General features: G+C 46.4%; 2 protein-coding genes across 5 annotated transcripts; one reads left to right on the forward strand and one right to left on the reverse strand.

The window, feature by feature from the left end:
- Nucleotides 1–8,064, forward strand: LOC125550513 (beta-glucuronosyltransferase GlcAT14B-like). The gene is made up of 3 exons (XM_048713528.1): nt 1–4,889; nt 4,974–5,049; nt 5,185–8,064. The coding sequence occupies exons 1-3, from the start codon at nt 4,235–4,237 to the stop codon at nt 5,825–5,827; spliced, it is 1,374 nt and encodes a 457-aa protein (XP_048569485.1). The 5' UTR covers nt 1–4,234; the 3' UTR covers nt 5,828–8,064.
- Nucleotides 8,065–8,204: 140 nt separating this feature from the next.
- LOC125550512 (serine carboxypeptidase-like 16) lies at nt 8,205–11,419 on the reverse strand. Of its 4 annotated transcripts, XM_048713527.1 has the most exons (14): nt 11,141–11,417; nt 10,892–11,037; nt 10,698–10,774; nt 10,466–10,588; nt 10,222–10,324; nt 10,008–10,045; nt 9,781–9,882; nt 9,595–9,675; nt 9,360–9,512; nt 9,187–9,258; nt 8,956–9,074; nt 8,744–8,857; nt 8,590–8,635; nt 8,205–8,496 (listed from the first exon to the last, which is right to left on the reverse strand). In XM_048713527.1, the coding sequence occupies exons 1-14, from the start codon at nt 11,398–11,400 to the stop codon at nt 8,413–8,415; spliced, it is 1,518 nt and encodes a 505-aa protein (XP_048569484.1). In that variant the 5' UTR covers nt 11,401–11,417; the 3' UTR covers nt 8,205–8,412. The 4 variants fall into 4 exon arrangements, with proteins under 4 accessions (XP_048569484.1, XP_048569483.1, XP_048569482.1 ...); XM_048713526.1 differs by having other exon boundaries at nt 8,590–8,857; nt 11,141–11,418; XM_048713525.1 differs by having other exon boundaries at nt 10,222–10,588; nt 11,141–11,418.
- Nucleotides 11,420–23,353: the final 11,934 nt, after the last annotated feature.

Consider the following 23,353-nt stretch of genomic DNA (forward strand, 5'->3'; position numbering starts at 1 on the left):
GGTGATGAAACAATGGCAGAGATAGAGTGGGATACACTATCCCTGCAGGAGGTGAAGGGATATGTCAAAGATCATATGGAGCTCTAGGAATCCATGAAATTTTATTTTTTCGATTCATGGGCAAGATATGGTGAGTGGTTTGGTGGTTCTTAACGATGACAACATGTGTGTGATGATGGCAGTTGGAGGAGTTGCAGATGTGTTTGTCAAGTGATTTTGATTTTGAGAATGAAGTTTGGGACTTGAGTGATATGGAACCTGATGCAGTGATAACAAGCATGAGCACTCCGAGATTAACTTCAAATGATAGTTTTTTGTGTCCCCTTAGTTCAACCATTTACTTTGTAGATTTTTTTGTCTTACTCCACTAACAAATGAAAATTATTGGTATTCCCAAGTCTGGCCAACTGGCTAAGACTCCAATGACATGATGGTGCCATCCCCCCAACTCTTTGCATAAACCACCTCTAGAAAATCAGAATGATAATTTGATGTATTGGTTTGATAAAAGGGCGGTTAACCGCGAACCCGACCCTTTCCTCTCACGCGCGTCCCCCACCCCCCGTCGCGGCGACGCGCGACCCCGTGCCTCCTCCCTCTCTGTTCCTCTCCTCCCCCTCTCCCCGTCGACGCCGTCGGCAGAGGTTGCCGGGCGTGGCTCAGGTGGCGCCGGTGGCGGCGGCTTGTCTTTCCCAACGCCATGGTTGCAGGAGGCGGGGCTTCTCCGGCTCCGGCCATGGTGGCGGTGCGGCTTGGGCGGTGACGGTCCGGCTCCGGCCGGGAGGTGGCGGTGCTTGCATACCTGCGAGGCGGCGCAGGGAGGCGAGTGGCAGCGCGAGGCAGCTCGGCCACGGTTTCGGTGGCCTAGATCGGGGCCCATATGGGTCGAAACGGGTCGGCTCGATCTAATGCATGTTTGGCGGTGGGGTGCGAGGTAGGAGGTGCAGGAGCAGCGACAACAATGGTTGTTCGGTTGCAGCATGCCTGTGGGCTTCACGAGCCTAATCTAGACCCAGTCGGACCCTGGTAGGACTACGGTGCCCCCGAGAGGGCTTTACAGGCCTGACCGCCTGGCCGGATCAGATGGCTGTCTCTCCACCGGACACAGATCCTTCCTCAAGATTCGCCCCGTGAACGAAACTAATAAAGGCGTGCTTCACGGCGGTTTGAACCTTGGCGGGTCGTGCGCACCGAGCCATCTTGATGATGTCGGTGCAGGTGTCCGGCTCAGGCTCCGACTCGCCGGTCTTGCCGATGAAGATGTGGATTCCGACAAAGGGGACCCGGTACCCGTATTCGATTGAATCGGGTCGGGACCCTAGCCTGCATCGTCAATGTAGATTTTGCCACGACAACTCTTGGTCATCTGGCCCACGGCGTATCCCTTGATCCCTGAGAAGCTGCCCTTCAAGAACTCGAAACTACCATGCGCTGGCCCCATGGTGGGCGTCAACTATCGTGGTTTTATCATGGCAAATGCTCTAGTGAAAGGACTTACGTGTGGAGCCATCGCAACTAGGTTAGCTTAAAGGGATTAAACAAGAGTTTACCCAGGTTCGGCCCCTCTCAATGAGGTAGAAGCCTACTCCTGCTTTTAGTTGTATTGCTTGGGTTTTGATTACCAGGGAGTGAATACGCTTGACCTAGTTCTCGATCGGTTGTTTTCTTAAGTTAACTCGCCGCCGGGTCACCCCTTTATATACAGGTTGATGCCCGGCGGCTTACAAAATCCCAGCCGACTCATACAAACGTAACCGGCTCGGTTTCTAACTAAACCCGCCTTACAGAACAAGTTAACATATGGCGGCTCACGCCTTTGGGCCTCAAGTCGCCTCCGGGTCTTGGGCCTTCAATAAGCTTGCTCTATGAACCGCCATCTTCATGTCTTCTTGGACCTTATCGGGCCTCTTCGTCTTTAAGTCGCCAAGGGCATGACCCGACCCCTCCTGTGCGGGTTATACCTAGGAGTTATATCCCCAACAGAAGGCGGATAAGAGATCCTTTCTATCAGCTTTGGCCATCGGCAGATTGATTGTGTCCATAGCAAGAATGAAAAGCATAGGAGAGAGAGAGAGAGCATCTCCCTAGCGAAGACCACGACCATGCCATATCGGGGAACACATAGATTATTGGCATATGTGCGAGCTTGTGTCTGACAAGATTGCAACACATAGTTGCGAACATCATCACAATTGATTGGAGAGATGAAGCCCTTCAGAAGATTGCAACTCTGTCCTGAGACGCCTCTAAAAATCTCCAAACGTCAGTCGGTGATGCACGAAGGAAAAGGATAACATCATCGGCGTAGATAGAAAGCCTTTGAGACACCGTGTCGGGAGGGAAGGCGGATAAGAGATCCATGCTATCAGCTTTGGCCATCGGCAAATTGATTGGGTGGACTGGACCAGTTTTAGAGAAAAGCATCCTGGTTGTTGCTTACTAATTTGACAAGCTCGGGTCGAGGCGCCTCGCAAGAACTTTTTGAGAAGTTCTTCGCGAAGCTGCGAGCTAGACTTATGGGTCTACAATCCAACCAAATGTTAGATAGGTATATCCATCTATACCTAATAATAAAGGGGGCTATTGCTTCTGACGGTACATCACGAAAATTGCCCTCAAAGTTGCAAAATATTACCCATCAATGCCACCTATAAGTGATAAAAAAATCGTTCCACGCAGGGGAATCCCCTGCCTGGGCCGGCCCATGTAGTAGGGACCTCCTATATTGCGCTCTGCACGCTGGGAGAAGACGCAGCGTGCCCGTTTGGGCCTGCCCATGTCCAGGCGGCCTGTTTTTTAAATTTCGTTTTTCCTTTTTTTTTCTTTTCTGTTTTCATTTTTTTCTACTTTAAATAATTTGAGACTTAAAAAATTCCAAAAATTTAAAAAATTGTACTTTTGAAATAAAATGTATAATAAATCATGAAATGTTTGTAGATTCAAAAAATGTTCACGATTTTTTAAAAAATATTTTCTTATTCGAAAAGTTTGAAATTTTGAAAACAAATGTTCAAGAAATCGGAAAATGTTCATGTTTTCTAAATACTTTGTGTATTAGAAAATGTTAATGAAATTGAACAAAATCTTGCCAATTCAAAAAAAAGTTCATCAATGAAAAACTATCCTAAAAGTTCAAAACTGTTCGTGACTTAGAAAATAGTTTATTCATTCGTAAAATGTTCGCTGATTCAAAAAAAGATCATGCATTTCAAAAAATGTTCGTTAAATAAAAAAATGTTCGTTGATTCTAGAAATGTTTGCCGATTCAAGAAAATTGTTTCAATATTTTTGGCAAATAGTATAAAATGTTCATGAATTCAAAAAATGTTCTAGATTTTAGAAAATGTTTGAAAATTTGTAAAAGTGTTCACGAATTTGAAAAATGTCACGCTTTTAAATATGTACACAAGTTTAAAACAATGTTCATGATTTCAAAAATTGTTCTTGGTTTCACAAAATTAAGAGTAATAGTGTATCTCGGTGATGCAGCAAAATGTGGTCATCGCCATTGAAGATTTGAAGTTATGATTTTTTTTCTCCCGTAGCAACGCACGAACTCTTTTGCTAGTGTCTATCTATATGCCCAAGTCAGTTCCTTCGACTAGAAAAATTCAAATCGGATTAGCGTATGACAAGTTGACAACAAGTGGTCACGTCATGTTTTTGCCAAAACAAAATGGTCACGTGAAAAATGAGAGAGAGAGAGAGAGAGAGAGAGAGAGAGAGAGAGAGAGAGAGAGAGAGAGAGAGAGAGAGAGAGAGAGAGAGAGATTATCATCAGTGACCAAGCAACAAGAGCGTAGCGTATGGAGTGAGCAGGGCAGGGAGGATGAAGGAGTAGTGCGTTGCGGGCATACGTACGGAGAAGAGAATGTACGTCAACGTATACGAGAAAACAAGGAATAAGAAGGTTTATGCTGGCCGTGTTAACCGCGTCGCTGCTGCTTTGCCGGCAGTGCGCGCCACTCCGTCCGGATATGTTTATCAACTCTCCACGCACTATATATCCCCAAATAGCTCCCGTGCCTTTTCCACATCATTCGCTCACGTCCATTCAGTTGCATCAACTTCACTTTGTAGCACCCCCTTGCTGATCATATCAAACGGATTAACCTAATCACGCTACCGAATTCCCCTCTCCTGCCTATTGACAATGGTCGCCATGCCCTTTGCATAGCGCGCGCGGGGACCGTGTGTGCGTCCTTGTGTTGCTGTGTCCGGCGAAGCAAGAAACATGGGGGCCAACGGCCGCAGCGACTGCGAGCACCACTCGCCGTCCTCAGCCCAATCGCCCCGCCGTGGCGGCGGAGACGAGCACCACTCACCGTCAATTAACTGCCCGCGCGGCGGCGCCGCGCCGTCCTTCCTGCTAGCAGCCGCGTTGCTCACTTTCTCTCTGTCCATCGGCGTCACGGTCACACTCGCCGTCACGTTCTCCACGTCATTGTCGCTGTGCCCTGTGCCGGCCTTGTTCTTCCCGGCCACCAGCGCTAGGCTCTTCCAGCCGGAGCCGGACGTCCCGCCCCCGGGGCCGGCCGCCGACGTGCCGCGGCTGGCCTATCTCATCTCTGGGTCCAGAGGCGACCTGGACCGGCTGTGGCGGGTGCTGCACGCGCTCTACCACCCGCGAAACCTGTACGTGGTGCACCTGGACCTGAAGTCCCCGGTGGAGGAGCGAGTGGAGTTGGCGGCGCGGGTGGGAAACAACACTGTTTTCCAGCGCATCGGCAACGTCGAGGTGATCCGGCGCGCTGACATGGTGACGTACCGCGGGCCGACGATGGTGGCCCACACCCTGCATGCATGCGCCATGCTCCTCCGCCGCAACCGCGACTGGGACTGGTTCATCAACCTCTCTGCCTCCGACTACCCGCTAATGACCCAGGACGGTACGGTCCTACCTTATTATTCCTGCTTCAATGGCTTTTGAGCCCAAATAACTGAATTATTGGTGTACACATATATATACACAGATGTCCTGCATGTATTCTCCACGTTGCCGAGGAACGTCAGCTTCATGGAGCATACCAGCAACCTGGGCCACAAGGCGTGAGTACTGTTTTCTACTCCCTTCGTCCCATAGTGAACATATGAACGTTTTTTACGCTAGTTTAAATTTCTTATTTGTCGACCGACCAGCTGGTCGGTTGGCGACGATGGCGACTGATTAGACGCGCGCTGCAGGGACGGCCGGGCGAAGCCTCTGATCGTGGACCCGGGGCTGTACATGTCGGCGAAGAAGGAAGTCTTCAACGTGTGGCCGGAGCGGGAGCTGCCGACGGCGTTCAAGCTGTACACGGGGTCGGCGTGGGTGGTGCTGTCGCGGGACTTCGTCGAGTACGTGGTGTGGGGCTGGGACAACTTGCCGCGGACGCTCCTCATGTACTATGCCAACTTCGTCTCCTCCCCGGAGGGCTACTTCCAGACCGTGCTCTGCAACGCGCCCGGCTTCGTGGGCACCGTCGCCAACCACGACCTGCACCACATCCAGTGGGACGTCCCGGCGAGGCAGCACCCGCGGGCGCTCGGGCTCGATGACAGGGACGACATGGTGGGCAGCGACGCGCCATTCGTGCGCAAGTTCGAGCCGGACGACCCCGTGCTTGATGTCATCGACGCCGACCTTCTGCTCGGCCAGGGGAGGAACGGCACGGCGTCCGGGATGTTCGTGCCCGGCGGCTGGTGCGGCCAACGCGGGGACTGCGGTGCCGTCCGTGCCAATGTCGACGACAGGGTGCTCAGGCCTGGGCCCGGTGCCAAGAGGCTGCGAAGGCTCATGAACAAGATCGTCAGGTCCGACGCCTTTGCCAATAGCCAGTGCAAATAGCAATGAATATGGTTAGACCATCTCTAGCAGACCCCGCATCCCATCGATCCAAAAAACACGTTTGCAGTTTGCAGAAAAGAGAATTTGTGGGCCGGCACGGACAGCCGCAGAGGCAGACCCCCAAATGGACCCGTATAAAAGAATATTCGCGGAATATATTTTTTACGAGTCGGCTTTTTGCGGGGTCTGCTCGGGCACCGCCGCATCGACCTGGAAACTGAAAACGCCCAATTCTCGAATTTGACATAGGTTCCGACAAATGTTCAAATTCAAACAACTTAACACAGTTTACGCGTAAATAAAAGTTTCAGTTTAGTAGGACAAACGAAAAAGAGGGTCTTGCAAAAGTGACAACCACGTCCGGCATCATCTTGGTCGATCTTCACTCCGCGTCATCGAGTCCATCTTGAAGTTCATCGCCACCACTGAATCCACCTCTGGCGCTTGTTCCAACTCCCGCACCGAAATCATCGACATTGGCACCATATGGAGCAGAGAAAACATCTCCAGCACTGTAACACGCACCGGCCGGCGCAACCATTCTCCTCTTCAAGATTTCTCTCCTTGCCATATCATGCCATTCTTTGGTGAGGTCGTCCATGTCATTGCGGTTCATTGTTATGATCTTTGGTGAGGACCCCGATTGCTTTTATAGTGTTTGGGGTGGTATCGCTGCGCTCAGAACGCTGCTACACACATAATATACTCTGGACGATTTTCGCACGATGGTACACATCAAGCCGTCCATGCGCAAGGGGAAAAGAGGACTGCACCGTCCAATCCTGTGTCATGCACAGTTCGGCCGGCCACTGTCGTCCGCCTAGTGGTTTCGCTGCACTCAACACCTACGTATCCTGTCTTGGGTGTGTGCGTATGTTGTGATGACATGCGTTTGTGCCGTTAGTTGATGAAAGTTGCTTTATATATAAAGCGAGCCAAAAATCTTTTTTAAATAAAAACAGGTGGAGTATTACAGTGATTTGACCCGCTCACGTGGACTAAGAATGATTGACGGATCACCTACTCACTTGTTGTTGTCATGTCAGAAGAAAAAATGACGGTGTGGATCATGCAAGTTGTCACCAAGAAAGCATGCGTGATTGGCTCAACGGGCCCCAAACGGTATAGATAATGAATGTACAAAACCAGCTGAAATTTGCGTGTGTATGCGACTTTTTTACCCCTCCGTGTCCCACATTTTCACACCGCGCACGAGGGGGCAGACTCTAAGATGACGTCTATGCTATATCTCCTCTCAGATTGCTACTCATCTCTGTTCCACGTGTGCTTAAGATAGTGCAAAAATGAGTTGAGTAGAGATACGTCTCTGTCAGCGTGCAAGGCGTGCATGTATAACAAAACCGATGATGTGCATGCATGTCATTTTTTAGTCGACTTGCATGGAATTTGATATATGCGTACGACGACTAGATCAGAGGTAATCCAACCGACGTAATGAAGATTAAAGAAAACGGAGACATGATAGAGTATCGTTGCGTTTTGCATGATCCTCTGGTGCGTCTTTGTTGGTTCGACCACTTGACTCCGGCATTGAGAAAGTCGCGCCATTTCAACGACGTTGGCTCACCCGGTTTTGAGGTAGAAGGGCAGAGGGCCATGGAATCTAGGCCGATGGATGACCACCGTTGAAGGCCACGCCGACCGCGAGAGCGGCAGAAGCAGCAGAAGGCTGGGAACAAGATGCAGCAGTAGCAGCAACGGCAAGGGGTGGTGTTGCCCAGCGGTACGCGCCCGGGCAAGCTCCAAGGACATTTTCTTAGTTTCTTCCTCGTCTGCCCAGGCAGAGGCAGACACAAAATACTACTGCTTCTCGCTTTGAATTGGATCCGATATGTTAATTAGTGATCGGAAGTCCTAGTTGAAGAGCTTTGAATGACTTCACCTTCTTTTAAATCACACGGTAATACTATTATTGAGTACACTGTATTTAAGTTTAACAATGCTAAGTGAAATCAACCGTGGGTGTCAACGAATCTGCTTACAGAAAAAAAGAAAAAAAATCGGATGCCATTATTTGCCAACGGCAGAACCTCCATAACATTACCACAGACCCTATGAAATGTGACCAAATGATAAGAAGTCAGACTTTAAGAAGAAAATTATCGCACATGTGCAGATGTTGATGAGTTCAGCCAACACGAGAATTTTCTTCCCGAAAGCGGGCTTCAAGCCAACACCTTCAACAAGGATAACACACACACATCGACATTATCGGATCTAATCAGAGAGATGAGACGAGAGCATGGGTTTACACACTAAATACGTGCATACCACTTCCTGCAACCTCTCGACATGATTTCACACGCCGATTTCACCCGTTTGGCTTGCCATAAAGGCATGGTTGAGTAGAAGTAAGTGATCTTAAGGGAATTGTATTTATGCCCCACACAAGAACATTCTTACAATGAAGAGAAAAAGAATAGTGTTTGATGTACTACCTCCGTCTCAAAATGTAAGGCGTTTTTATGGACCAGCACTATTGAGTGCATCTTTACAAGTGGAGAGATGCAAATTAAATATACAAGGATTTTTGTTAAGAGAGAAAGAATTGTGGGGTAAAAGCATCAGAGTGGCTCATTGTCAAGCCACCTTCGGGCCATGGCAAAGCTTTCTTCAGGTTGGTACTCTGGAGCGGTATGACCACCACCCTGCACAAACAAGTGATTATGAGCTCTATTACAGCTACCACACAACAGTTCCGTGGACAAAAACAAATGATCTAAAGAGGAATACAAGATCACCTTTACTGTTGCAAATGTCAAATTGTTCGCATATGCGATGGTAAATCTGCAAAATAGAAACGGTATGTTGCTCATAAGAAAAGATAGTGCACATGTCATGAAGCTCTTGTTTGTGCATGCCGAAGTGAAAAAAAAGAGAGTCCGACGAAATAACCCTGCAGCTTGACCGTCGAGATGCCATGCCCTCCAGTCATCGATGATGGAGAAATTCAAGGATCTTATCCATGCCTGCGTGCTGAGCTGAGGCACCATGAGATCATGGTCTCCGCTGCACTCATGCAGACACAAGGTGTTGGTTACAAGGTCTGGATTTTTTTTTACCATACCAGCTACTATGAATAAGAAAACTTGCTTCGATGCTCTCACCTGTACACGAGTGCACGGTAACCTCGCGTGGTGAGATTAAGATGGTACGGTATGCTGCTTGGCATGTCCTGTGTGTAGGGGAGTTCTTTTTTGCATCTCACCCACTCACCAACTGTTCCCTATTACCAAACTCGTTTTCGTCAATACTCTAGTTCTAGACTTCAATGTTTTGACACTAGATCCAGACGAATACCCTGAAAGAAATTTCTGGTAAAACATAACATGGCTTACCCCCTTGATCCCGAGAGCTTCTCTAGTCATCTTGTTATTCATCCAGAAGTATGCCAGGTAGTAACCGTATGTCTGCAGTTTTGAAAGGCATTCCAGATGAGTTTTTTGAATGAGAATAGTGTCACAACCATCTTGTAATCAAACTGACACTCCAGGGATAACGAAAGACTGACAAAACAATCGACGGTAGGTCGGCCAGGCGCTTCATTTGGCTCGATTGATTCTTCTAGCAGAAATTTTCTTCTTGTAGCATCATCTATGGGCTTTGGCGTGGCGACGACACATTTTTTGTACAAGACGTGTCCATCTGCGATTTCAGAGATGAGCTGCAGCAAAAAGGGATGCACATTAGCCCATGTCGAGAATATTATTAAGTTCAGAAAAAAAATGTCAGCACATAAATCTTACATTGTCTACAGTTTCTAGCACCTCAGCACACAGTTGATTCTCGGGGATTACATAATTCCCTTTGCAGTTTTTCATTGCAGCCTTCCGGGAAGAAAAGGAAAACATTGTACAAATTCTTTAGATCGACACACAACAAAAAGAAAATTATGGCCGCACTTTTGTCGAAGCGAATGAATTTGGAATTACCTCATATATTTGGTCAGATATTATCCCAAAGCCATGAGCCCCTTGAACTCGGAAATTTTTATCAAACTTTGGGTCTGTTATAGGATTACCGATCAGGTAGCCCTGGAAATAGTTAAATGCATTAACACAAGAAAGAACGAGAAATGTGTCATGACGATCCTACACTCCTTCCCCTCATTTCGCCATTGCAAGAATAACAAATGTTTGAAGGCCAGAAAATATCTTGCCTTGAGATTAATAAGAGGCTGCTCCCTTTTTTCAGTTCCTGGAGCATAGTAGAAGCAAATTGAAGGAGTGCTCGGTACGGTGACTCGAAAGGAAATTGAAAATGTGTTTGCTTTTCTAGTTTCCTTGGCACAACTTGCCGTACTTTACCAAGTCGTAGAATGCATGAAGTGACGTTATTAGGATTATGTTAGAGTGTCTGGAAGAGAAATTTACCTTGTAACATGTAGTGTGCAATAAGCGGAATCACCTTTCCCGCGTATGAATCTCCTCCAAGGTAGAAAGGATTTGAAAGGTACTGTGGGTGATCAGTGAACCACTGCACGCATAGACAGCCAGCCATTGAGAGGTCAGTACTCAGTAGTACTGAATTATTATTATTATTATTATTATTATTATTATTATTATTATTGCGGGGAAGTAGTACTGAATTATTGCACTGGGACAGCTCGATCGTCACCTTATTCAGGAATCTTTGGACTTGCAGAGAGGATGAGTAGTCTCCGACATCGCAACCTTTGGGGTCACGAGCATACGAGAAGCCCGAGCAGACCGGCGAATCCAGGAAGATGATGCTCGCCATCTGATGATTGACATCTTCAGTAAACCACAAAGCTCTACTTATATTGGAAGAAGAAACACGCTGGGCAATCAGTTGAGCGCCATGGTTGATGAGCGTCGGTCGGTCTCACCTTGGTCCATGACAGCGGGTTCTGTACCAGCCGCGGCAAACCGCCGGTGTACGGCGCCAGCACATACTTTACGGGGCCTGCGCTTGGTGAAAAGACGACGATGGATCATCATGGATGGATATGGAGCGGCCGAAGAAGTATCAATTTGCAGTGAAAAACCGGACCGGCCGGGAGCGGCTATTTGGTGGACTGACCAACTTCGAAGGCGAAGCCGGTGAAGCCCGAGCAGCGAGGCCCGCCGGTGAGCCACAGGATGACGGGGTCCGTGCCGGGGCTCCGCTCCGACTCGGCGAAGTAGTAGAAGAGCTCCGTCCCTGTCTCCTCCTCCACGCCCACGTATCTGCCATGAGAAACTCTCGCGCCCAGTTCAAGATCGTCGAACCAACGACGACGCACTAGAGCGCGGTGGGCGCACCATGCACATGCCAACAGAACATGCTTACCCGGTTTCGAGGTAGAAGGGGAGAGGGCCATCGAATCCTGGCAGGTGGGTGACCATCGTCGACGCCGACGCCGACGCCAAGTGCGAGAGCAGCAGCAGGAGGAGGCCGGGAACGAGGTGCAGCACCGGCAAGTGGAGGCGTCGCCCGGGTCCGGCGGTAGGCGTCCGGAGATGCTTGACGGACATATTGTTATTCTTTCTTGCCTGCTTGCTTTTTTCGTGTGCTAGCTTGTAGTAGTTGTAGGCACGGACTTCGTCCATATAGAGTACAACTCCAGCAGTCCTGCTCGCGTCGATTTAAATGGACGATTACTAGATTACAGTGATTTTGACCCGTTTCCAGGTGGAGTGGAAATGTGATTGACGGATCGCCTACTCCACTTATTGTTTGTCACGTCACAAGAAAAAAAGCATGATTGGGTTCTCCATTGAGATCTAAGCTTTGAACATGAAACCAGACGGTTAGGTTCTTTGTGATGAAACGAGTTCATCATGGTTCGAGTCCTACACTTGGTACGAGTGCTCGTATTTTTCTAACATTATTTCTGTCTTTTCGCTGATGTTCGTTTAGTGTGAGAGAAGACATTCATGATGACTATGGAGATGTCTATGGTGACTTCTTTGATCTGAAGATATGATGCAGCTCAATATCTTATAGATGCTCATAGAAGTAGAGTTTATAGGTGCCAGCGTATGTGTGTCGCGTCTACGTCTGTATTGAGTTAAAAAAACTACGAAATGAGCTGAATGTATAGACCCCAGCGGTATAGATAATAAATGTACTCTCTGCAAAGAAATATAAGAGCTTTTAGATCACTAAGAGGGAGCACGAAATGAGCTGAAGTTTGCGCACATCCTTTTTACTGCTCCGTGTCTCATATTTCCACACCGCGCAAGAGGAGACTCGAGGATGGCGTGCAGGCAACTATATCTCCCAATTGTTATTCATCCACATGTTCCACACATGCTTAAGATAGTGCAGAGATGCCTATTGTCAGCTCTAGGGTCCAATGACATGACTTGAAATAGGGATACGTATCTGTCAGCGTGCAAGGCGCGCATGTATAAAAAAACAAAACCGATGGTAACGATTTGCATGGCATTTGATATATGCGTGTGACTAGAACAGAGATCAGAGGTAGTCCAACCGACGTAATTATAAGATAAAAAAACAACGGAGACGTGACAGAGCACCGTCGCGCTTTGAACAAAATATAGAAGATGAAATTTTGAACTTTTTTGTAAACACGAATATTTTTCGAATTTGTCAAATAATTTTAAAATCACGAACATATTTTGAATTTTTAGAACAAATTTAGAAATAGATAACAATTATAAAAATCCCAAACAAATTTCAAACACAGACAATTTTTAATACGTGATCAAAAATTTGAAAACAAGAACATTTTTTTAATTTGTGAACAAGTTTTCAAAACAGGAACAATTTTTGAAATCCCAGTCATGATTTGAAAAGTTCTGATAAATTTGAACAAGAAAGTTTCAAACAATGTTGCAAAACAAAAAAAATGAATTCCTGATTTTTTAAAATGCAAACATTTTTTAATTTATGATTTTTTTTGAAAACATGGCCATCTTTTAAAACATTGAATGTTTTTAAAAGCACAAACTTTTTTTAAGTTTCCAAACAATTTTCAAAACATGAACTCTTAAAAAAAGTAAAATAAACTTGAAAAATAAAAAGGAAACGAAAAAGGAAAGAAGAAAGAGCAAAAGGAAAAGAAAAGAAAAAAGAAAGAAGAAAAATAAACAGAAAAACGAGAAAAAGTAAATACCTAAAAGAAAACAGGAAAACTGGTTCGGGGAACCTTCTAGAAGGTTCTCAAAACCAGAAAAACCGGCTGAGAAACTCTACAAGGTTCCCAAAACCGAAAAATGATGCGACACGTTAATGGGCCTGGCCCAGGTGATCGCTCGATAGACACGTCTCTGTGCGAAAGGTGGAAATTTTGAGGCAAAGTGCGTCCAATAGGAAATTCCAACCCTTGGCGCTAAGCAAAAAGAGGGCTAATCAGCCGCTATCAAACCGTCGTTGAATGGAGAAAACCGGATACATCGCCTGGAGTCCGAGAGAAAAGAGAATCGCCGAGCATGTTCGTCCGGCCGACAAAGGTTGGCGCAGCCCGTTCTTTACTGGCGACGGTCAAAAAAGCCGACAACCTTGAAATATTATTGATAATCCCCAAGGCCGGGAAAAGAAAAAAAACTCCATGGTTTCCCACTACTACTTGACACGCAGCAAGTGAGCGTAGCACTCGAATTAATCATCGGACACATCAGTCCGCCGACTATATTCAAGCACGCTGTCACCTACGCATGATTCTAGCTAGTGAATACACCGCCATGCGTGCCGTCGGTTGACGACAACCCAAAACCCGTGAAGTGACCATGACGGGGAAAGTTACTACTTCATCCGAAATTCATAAGATGTAGTGTAATGGGTTGATATCCTCGAGATACCAGGGGGTAATACTCGAAGGTAGATCAAAATAGAAACTCAAATGGAGTGTTGACTTGCAATAGCAGATACTTTAATCTTGTCATAATTGACGAGGCAATGTAATGGTTTCCTTTCATATGTATTGAATAAGGTTAGCATGGTCGAAACCATAGCTGCAAGGGATCCAATTTACTACACACTACTAGGAAAAGGCCTACTAATGGCGCACCGGTTTTGCCTACTAATGGCGCATCACCGGTGCGCCATTAGTAGCACGCCACTAGTAATTTTTACTAATGGCGCACCACTGGTGCGCCATTAGTATCTGGTATACTAATATCGCACCAGCTAGTGCGCCATTAGTATGTAAAAGCATGCACCATTAGTGTGCCTCCCGGAGGGCCATACGTAAGCATGGCTTTGTCATACTAATGGCGCATTCTCTGTTGATGTGACATTAGTATCCTTTGGCATACTAATGGCGCACCTGGTGGTGATGCGCCATTAGTATGAATATTTGGTTTTTTTTATTTTCTGATTTTTGCGCAGGTTATAAAATATATTATTAGACAGAATATAAAATATATTATTAGACAGAATATAGACAGCAACATCAGATTCATCGAATACAATAGAAGATTAGTCTCCGAATACAATTCATCATATTAGTCTCCGAATTCAAAAGACCGAACCAAAATAAAACATTACAAGTCTCAAGACCGCGAGTATCGAGTTTGTCGGAAGTAATACTAATCCTAACAAGTCCTACTAATCATCATCATACAACTTCTACTCGTTATTCATAACAAGTCATACGATCATCATCTTGATAGTCTTCGAACCAACCCTACTTAATTGTTCATCAGCACATGATCATCAGTATTAGGCAGGACCTAAATACCCTATTTAAGCTAAAATAACATAAAACAATATAGACCCTGACTCTCCATTATGGAGAATGGAGAACATCCTGTCTCCAATTCTTGCGCTTCGCTTCCTTTTGCTTCCAAGAAGCTCCTTACGACTGTCCATACATTTTTCCATCCTTTGATTTTCATGTCTCCACTTCTTTTAGAAATCTCGTATGGACAGTTGAGATTCGTAGGACGACATGGCTGTATGTTCAAAACATTAACACTACCTTTCAGATACATCATATGAGGCACACAATTCTCTGAGATTATTTGTTGAAAAACATAGTAATAACTTTATAGTTAGCAATGATGTACTAGTTTTAGAAGTATGCAAAAGATGCACAGATGTCATAATAGTAAAAATCTTACCAGGGTATCTCCATGGTAGTTACCGTAGTTGAATACATGCACTAATGGCTCGTATTTACCATAATGTTGAGGAGTTTGTTTGTGGATAATGTAATTTTCAATGTCAGTACAAAATCCGACCAGATGATTTTTCTCCTTGTAAGTTGTTAATTCGGAGCCATCGGTGTAGTGGGTTTTGTCTACCATCTCCCGCACATTCTTTGAACAATAAAAATAAGCTGTCAATGGAAATAAGTTGTCAACTATTTTGAAATAAACAATATAAATTAGCTAATAACTATGTTTGAGAAACTCACATAGCGGTAGAACTGGAGGCGTATCAACAAGGACCCAAATGTCCATATTGTCTTGGTTGATGTCAGGATTACCAAGATCCATGGTGATAAGCATACCCTCATCAAAACCATACATCTTGCAAAATGCTTTCCAATTTTTGCAACCAAAATGGGTTACGCTCTCAGAATTGTATAGATTTACTTCAAAGTTCACATCGTGATGAGTCCTTAGGTGAATTTTCTTTGTTTCAGAAATTTCATGGTCTTCAAAATCCATCCTCTCCAAGACATAGCGTCTTGCATGGCATGGGATAAGCTATACTCGAATTGTAAAAGATGAAAATTACACGTTGAAATAGTTGAAGTCATGCTTAATTATGAAAATAACACTTGTCGTCGTTTTGTACCGTTTCAACTTCGAAGGTCTCCTCAATCTTAATGCTGAAGCGCCGATCATCGTCCAGGTGAGGCATGTCGCACAGACCTCGATTGTCGTGGCACCAGTCGCACTCCGACGGGAGACTTTCGTCGTCCGATGATGATGACGACATATCCTGGGATAGCTCCCAGAATTTCTTGCCGCCCGAACCACTGGCCTCATCGTTGTGGGCCATGTTTCGCTCTAAATAGGAAAAAAGTTTGGTCAAAAAGTTGGTTATTGTCAAGGAACAAGATCATGGTCTCATCATTTAGGGTTTGTCGACACCGAGGCACCCTAAAAGCCTAAGCTTTCATCATTTAGGGTTTGTCGATGCCGAGGCACCCTAAAAGCCTAAGCGTACATCATTTAGGTTCTCATCGACACCGAGGCATCCGGGGCAGCCAAGTTAAGTTTTCATCATTTAGGGTTTATCGATGCCGAGGCACCCTAGGTTGGGCCTAATCACTTGGTTCTATTGCCACCTATGGTTTAATGCAGCAAGAATAAAGGGGCAGTTGATCCTACTTAATTAAGTACTAAGATACCCCGGCCCATGCATTAGTAGCAAGTACCTCATATGTCCGATTTTTAGCAAAGTCATGCTAAAATTCATGGAAATTTCAGCATGACCTTTGCTGAAAATAGGACATATGGAGTACCCGAATTTGCCGGAACGGAAGTTAATCGACATTCCGGCAAACTCAAGGGCCTCTCGGGGTACCTGCAAAATCATCACGACACGACGGTCGGAGAAAAACCCCAGCAAACTAGCACCACAATGTGCCTCTACTTTCATATGGATGAAAAGGCCACAGACCATATGGTCCTCTGCTTTCATATGGACAAAAATCAGCTCAACTTATACATACATATCAAGTGTGGTACTACCGAACACATATCAAGGGTATAAAGTATGGACTGTGACTATTGTCAAGTGTGGTACTACCGAACACATACATATCAAGATTCAAGAGCACATAGCTATTAGTCTTTGGACTAAGGGGCACTAGCACACTAGTAAGTGATAGGCAACCATCCTACATGGAAATGTGAAGAGTTACATGGATGAGTACCAGCTCTAAGTGAAGGCTCAATGGATTCAAGATCAACTGGCTGAAGTTGCCCAAACCTGCAAGGAAAAGAGATAATAATGATTTCGAACTGCTTCTGATGGCATACATAAGCATAAGTTCAGTCCCCCAAATCAAGCATGGTTTCTTACTGCCCACCTAAACAACCACCACCACAAGGAGCAGATGCAGATAACTCGCTCAAAAAGACTAATAAACACCAGTTGCAGATGGAACACTTCCTTTTAACCTTACTAATGATATATATGTTCCCTTATTGCAACATTGCTAATAGAGGATGACATCAATTTGCTGAAATAGCTATAACAGAACACGCATAATCAATCGGCTAGAGAGCTTTTTGCCCTTTCGCTCTCGGGGATAATTCAATGATCCAGTAAAACCATGAGGAGACTTACTTCTAGGCTAGCAACAACTAAAGGCAGAAGGGTCGACAACTCCCAGGAAACTTGTCACTAAATGGCCAGTAAAATGATCTAGTTTTGAAAACTCTGCTGCTTTGACAATCCATCAGAAACAGAACATCTCAAACTCGATTCAGTTGACTAACTAAAACATCTGTACATGGAAACATGAACTAAAACACCTGAGTCAAACAAACCCACAGGCAAACCATCACAACTAAAACTAGAACAATACCGGCATCTAATAGCACATACATATCATTACCAGCATCGTTCTGAGGGTGAGACCAACCTAATGCATAGCAAGTTAATTCAAGAAACTGCAGTTGGACAAAACATGAAATTTAGAAGCATTCTACAGAGAGCACAAGGAAGCAGAATGAAATCTCAATCTACTTCAGATGCATTTGCAACTGAACAATGTCCAGAGGTTGAGCAACTTGCATGCTTATAGCCTCCTGAAGAGTTGTATCACACACTGCCATGTAAACAGTTTAGATTCTTCCATGAAGCAATTGCAGCAAACCATTCGTGGTAGTTTAAGCTGGAAAAGAAAAGCATTTGGAAGCAGCAACTTCCTGCCTACTCAACTGAACTCATCTTTCACCATGCATAGGTTGGGGAGGGAGGAAGGGTGGAGAGGGAGGAAGGAGGAGAGGTACCTGGGCGGGCGCAGGGCAGGGGCCGACGCGGGCAGGCGATGCAGTCAGAGATCCGGGACGGTGAACTGCGCGCGAAGGCCAGGGGAGTCGAGTCAGTCTAGGGGGAGGGAGCTTACGGGCGGAGGGGGACGGGCGGAGGAGGAGGGGGCTTACGGGCGGTGGCGAGACGGTTGCGGGTCGGCGGCGGTCGTCATCCTGCACCCCATGCGGTCATCGGCGGCGGGATGGTTGGGGGCCGCGGCGGCTTGCTGTCCGGTGGGCGGCGGAGGAGCTGCAGTGGTGGGGGCGCGGGGGCGGGGGCGCACGTAGGGGCGGCAGCGTCGTGGGTCGTCGGGGCAGCGGCGCGCAGGGGCTGAGAGATGTGAAATGGGATCGACCGGGGATTGGGGCCGAGATTTTAGTCGGGGGAGGTATAGCAATGGCGCACTACCTAGCGGTGCGTCATAAGTAAGTTTTTTTCTGATAGCAATGGCGCACCCTCCTCTGGTGTGCCATTAGTAACATTTTTTTTCATTATTTCTTGTTGCATCTAATAATTTATTTATTTTATCAAATTTGTTATTTTCATGAGGACTAGAACAGAAGATATCATCAAATATCATCAATTTTTTTTTGAAAATATCATCAAATTTGTTTTTTTTATTTTTAATTGAAAATATCATCAAATTTGTTATTTTGAAGATATCATCAAATTTCTTATTTGAAAATATCATCAAATTTGTTATTTAAAAATATCTTCAAAAAGTGGGGGAGGGTGCGGGGGTGTCGGCGGAGCGGAAGGCGGTGGAGCGGGGAGGGGGATAGCGATCGAGATGGAGGGTGATCGAGATCGAGTGTCCTCATGAATATTCAATATTTTTTCATATTGAATATGAAAAATATTCATGAATTCAAAAAGTTCCCATGAAATTTAAAAATATTCATGAGCTATCAAAAAGTGCCTCATGAAATACAATCGATTCTGTAGGAAATATTTTTTCATATTGAATACAAAAATATTCATTTAAATACAATGATCTTAGCTTGCTATCTGTTCACAATCTTCTTGCCCTTCTTTTTCGCAAATGGAGTTCTTCTGTGGAACGGACGTCCTTTAGGTAGGGTGGTCCTGCTTCTTCTTGTGGTGTATGCTGCTACTTCATCGTCGTCGTCATGTTCGATCTTCGGGTCGCCGTACTTGTCAAGTCTTGCTCATTGGCTACTCCATCCATTCCGATGATCTTCCTTTTGCCTCTCCTCACGACAACACGACTGGGCTTTGACGGGTCGGTAATGAAGAAGCATTGGTCCACTTGGGAAGCCAGTACCCATGGCTCATTTTTCGCGGTGACGTTTGCGCCCGCGGTCTTGGATTTGGCTTCGGGTATAACCATGGTGGTGAAATACCAGTCTTCTTTTAGGACGCTCTTGGCCCATCTGACACGGAACACCGGGACCTTCTCTCCAGCGTAGCTCAGCTTCCAGATCTCCTCGATCCTTCCGTAGTATCTGTCCTTGTCGTTACCGGTGTAGGATTCCATCGTTACCCCGGAGTTCTGATAACCATCGCTCTTCATGTCCTTGTTCTCGGTGTAGAATGTGTAGCCGTTGATATCATACGCCTCATAGGTCATCAGGTTATGCTCGGCGCCCTGTGACAAGGCGAATATGAGTCTTTCTTCCGTGGAAGAATCCTCATGTAAAGGGCACGACAAGCTTCTGCTTGAACCAACGCGTGAAACATGAGTTATGCTCTTTGATTATATCTCCGCCCGTCCTCTGTTGGCCTCGGTCATTGTATGTCTTCTCAATAAAGGTTTTGTGCTCTACCACCTAAGGATCGACCACGTCTATGTGTTGTAGCGCGACTAGGTTTGCTCTTTCAAAGTCGACGAGTCGACCCTCGAAGTCGACATGCATTTCGCGGCGACCCTCACGGTGACCCCATCCAGCGAGCCTGCCGAGGTGCCTGTTGACGGGCAGACCAACGGGGTTCTCGATGCCTAGATAATTCGTGTAGTAGGAGATGCACTCTTCGGTCAGAAAGCCCCTGGCTATACTTCCCTCTGGATGTGACATGTTGCGAATGTATCCTTTGATGACACCATTCATCTTTTCGAACGGCATCATGATGTGCAGGAACGTCGGCCCGAGTTGGATGACATCCTCCACGATATGGACCAGCAGATGCACCATAACGTCGAAGAATGCGGGCGGGAAGTACAACTCAAGCTCGCATAGTATCACCACAATCTCTTCCTGTAGCCTTCTGAGTTGCCTCACGCCAATCGACTTCCGAGAGATGACGTCGAAAAAGTTGCATAGGCCAAATAGCGTTTCACGGACATGCGCGTCCATGATCCCACGGATTGCAACTGGAAGTATCTGCGTCATCAGCACGTGACAGTCGTGAGACTTCATCCCGCTGAACTTCTGCTTCGCTGGGTCTAGGTATCTGCTTATCTTCCCCGCATAACTGTAAGGAAGTTTTTACTCCTACGAGGTAGGTGAAAAACTGCTCGATCTCCTCCTGACTTAGAGTGAAGCACGCGGGAGGGTAGTCACTTCCAATCTTCTTGGCCTTTTTGCCTTTGTGACGAGTTTCTGTGTCCTGCTTCGCCTCATCATCATCATCATTAGCGTGAAGCTCCTGCCTGATGCCCATTGATTTCAAGTCTGCCCTTGCTTTCGGCCCATCTTTGGTCCTCTCTGGCATGTTGAGCAGGGTACCAAGCAGACTCTCGCACACGTTCTTCGTGATATGCATGGCATCAAGGCTGTGAGGCACACGGTGGATCTTCCAGTACGGCAAGTCCCAGAAAACAGACCTCGTTTTCCATACCTTCAGCAGCGGCTCTGGCGCCTTTCGCTTCTTTTCCGGCTCTGGCGCCTTTTGCTTCTTTCCCGGCAGTGGGCAATCTTTCCAATTTTTCAACAGCTCGTCTATTTCCTCGCCGCTCCTCGTACGCGGGTGTTTTCGGGGTTCGGTTTCACCATCGAACAGATCCTTGCGTTTCCTCCACGGGTCATCGTCGCGAAGCCACCTTCGATGTCCCATGAACACGGTTTTCGAAGACCCGGGATCTCTATCTAGCTGGCGATACGTTGTGTCATCCATGCACCTTACGCATCCAGAAAATCCGTGGACTACCTGCCCCGCGAGATATCCGTAACCGAGATAGTCGTGCATCGTCGTGAGCAGTGCAGATCTCATAGGGAAATATTCTTTCTCCGCGGCGTCCCACGTATTGGCTAGCGTTTTCCACAGCGTGTCTAGCTCCTCTTTCAGCAGCCCCAGATACATATTGATGTCGTTCCCTGGTTGTTTCGGCCCTTCAATTAGCATACTCATGTGAATGTACTTCCTCTTCATGCACAACCAGGGGGGAAGGTTGTACATCCACACAAACACAAGCCAGGTGCTATGTGTGCTTCTCTGGCTGCCAAACGGATTGACTCCATCGGTGCTCGCGCCCAGCACGATGTTCCTTGGATCCTTCCCAAATTCTGTGTATTCGAAGTTCAACGCTTGCCACTGGCTCGCATCCTTAGGGTGACTCAGCATCTTGTCTTTTTTATTTATCTCCGGATCATTTCCGTCATCTTCCCACTTCTTCTCCTCCCTATCCGTGTGCCAACGCAGGAGCTTTGCTACCTTAGGGTCCGCGAAATACCGCTGCAGACGAGGAGTGATCGGAAAGTACCACACCGATTTTCGAGGAGCTTTCTTCCTCTTCTTGTATCGTGTGACGCCGCACACCGGACATATGGTAGACTCCGCGTGCTCGTCCCGATAAATGATGCAATTTTTCATGCACACATGGTATTTCATGTGCGGTAAATCCAGAGGACACACGATTTTCTTCGCCTCCTCGAAACTGGTCGGGCACTTGTTCCCCTTGGGAAGACGTTCGTGCCAGAATGACATGTTCTCGTCGAAGCATGCGTCGGTCATTTTGTGTTTTACCTTCATCTCCAGAGCCATGAGCGTTACTTTCAGGCGGGTATCCTCGGGCATGCATCCTTCATACAATGGAGTAACCGCGTCTATCTCCAGTTGATCCAGCTTGGCTTTCTCTCGGGCGGCAGCTCTTGCGTTATCCGTCTGCTTGAGAAGCAGCTCTTGAATATGAGGGTCCTGCACCCAGCCTCCATCGTCGTCTGCTCCGGCATCTTCATCTTCATGATCATGCCCTTCGTCTTGATCTTCCTCATCATCATGTACGACATCTTCTACATGATGACTATGTACAACATCACCGTCGTGATCATGTCCTGGAGATTCTTCGTCTTCTCGCCCGCCCTCGCCGCGGTGGCACTTGTCTTGTTGCCCGTCCTCATTTCTTGCCCGGCCCCCATGGACGACTTCATAGTCATCTTCATCACCTTGCCACCGATAGCCATCCATGAAACCACGCAAGAGCAGGTGGTCCCGCACCTGTCCAGAATCCGGGTCCGCAATAAGGCTCTTCAGCTTGCATCTTCGACACGGACATCTTATCTCCGTCTCATTCTTTTGAAGCATCTCGGCCTTCGCGGAGCTCAAAAACCTATTCACGATGCCTTCAGTCATCATGCGGACCATGGTCGCCTGCGGGGTAGAGCAAAACGATATTTTAGAACCAAGAAAAAATTTGGCATGACCTTCCCTAAAAATAGGACCAAAAAGAATGCATAGTGCCAAAATTCTCGCCGAAACGGAAATGAATCAACATTCCGGCAAAATATTGGCAACTATCGCATTTCTAATACCGGCACCTGCAAACACAAACATATATGCAACACCATAAACACATGCAACACCACAAACATACATAGATCTAGCTAGGCCACAAAAAGTGCATGTGCACGTTGTTGGAGCGAGCTAGGGAGAAAAAAAGTAGATCTACATCATGAAGATAGCTTTCCCCTTACTTACCTATCAAAAAAAGGTAATTTCACCACTTAATTTTGATGAATCTATGGTGGAAATGAGGTGAGGAGGAGGAGGCAGCCGAAAGCTTGGAGAAGGAGGTGGAGGGAATGAAGTGGGGAAAGTGAGTGGGTAGGTGTGGCTGTCCAAAATATCTTGTTGGGGTCCCAGGTTACTAATGGCGCACCACCTGCAAATGCGCCATTTGTAACCCTGGTTACTAATGGCGCACCTGCAGGTGGTGCGCCATTAGTAGTTTTGCAGAAAAGTAAATATATATATATATACTAATGGCGCACTTTTACAGGGTGCGCCATTAGTAGTTTAAACTAGTAATGGCGCACTTTGAGGCGGTGCGCCATTAGTAGTTTTGCAAAAAAAGAATATAAAAAATCAGTACTGGCGCACTCCCTGTCTGGTGCGCCATTATTAGTTAGAACTAGTAATGGCGCACTTCGGTAGGATGCTCCATTAGTATGTATGTAAAAATAAAAAAAATTATCACTAGTGGCGCACCTATTTTCTGGTGTGCCATTAGTGTCTTCCACACTAATGGCGCATCACCAACTGGTGCGCCATTAGTATATAGTAGTGGCGCACTACTTCCCTGGTGCGCCATTAGTGTCAATCCTATCTATAGCCCTTTTCCTAGTAGTGCTTGATGCTCCTTCTTGATTTCTACCTCCGCAGCCTTTAGCATTGCGAAGAGCTCAGGAATTGTTTTGTCCA

This window comes from Triticum urartu, chromosome 4 (genome assembly GCF_003073215.2).
Source record: "Triticum urartu cultivar G1812 chromosome 4, Tu2.1, whole genome shotgun sequence".
In the NCBI taxonomy this organism is placed as follows: domain Eukaryota; kingdom Viridiplantae; phylum Streptophyta; class Magnoliopsida; order Poales; family Poaceae; genus Triticum; species Triticum urartu.

What these genes read in the sequence shown, in the direction of transcription:
- LOC125550512 (XM_048713524.1), bottom strand. Translation starts at nt 11,400, where the DNA reads ATGGACGAAGTCCGTGCCTACAACTACTACAAGCTAGCACACGAAAAA. An exon ending in CGGCTTCGCCTTCGAAGTTG is followed by an intron (nt 10,775 to 10,891) that starts GTCAGTCCACCA and finishes CACCAAGCGCAG; the next exon opens with GCCCCGTAAAGTATGTGCTG. An exon ending in ACCCGCTGTCATGGACCAAG is followed by an intron (nt 10,589 to 10,697) that starts GTGAGACCGACC and finishes GTCAATCATCAG; the next exon opens with ATGGCGAGCATCATCTTCCT.
- LOC125550513 (XM_048713528.1), top strand. Translation starts at nt 4,235, where the DNA reads ATGGGGGCCAACGGCCGCAGCGACTGCGAGCACCACTCGCCGTCCTCA. An exon ending in CCCGCTAATGACCCAGGACG is followed by an intron (nt 4,890 to 4,973) that starts GTACGGTCCTAC and finishes ATATATACACAG; the next exon opens with ATGTCCTGCATGTATTCTCC. An exon ending in AGCAACCTGGGCCACAAGGC is followed by an intron (nt 5,050 to 5,184) that starts GTGAGTACTGTT and finishes CGCGCGCTGCAG; the next exon opens with GGACGGCCGGGCGAAGCCTC.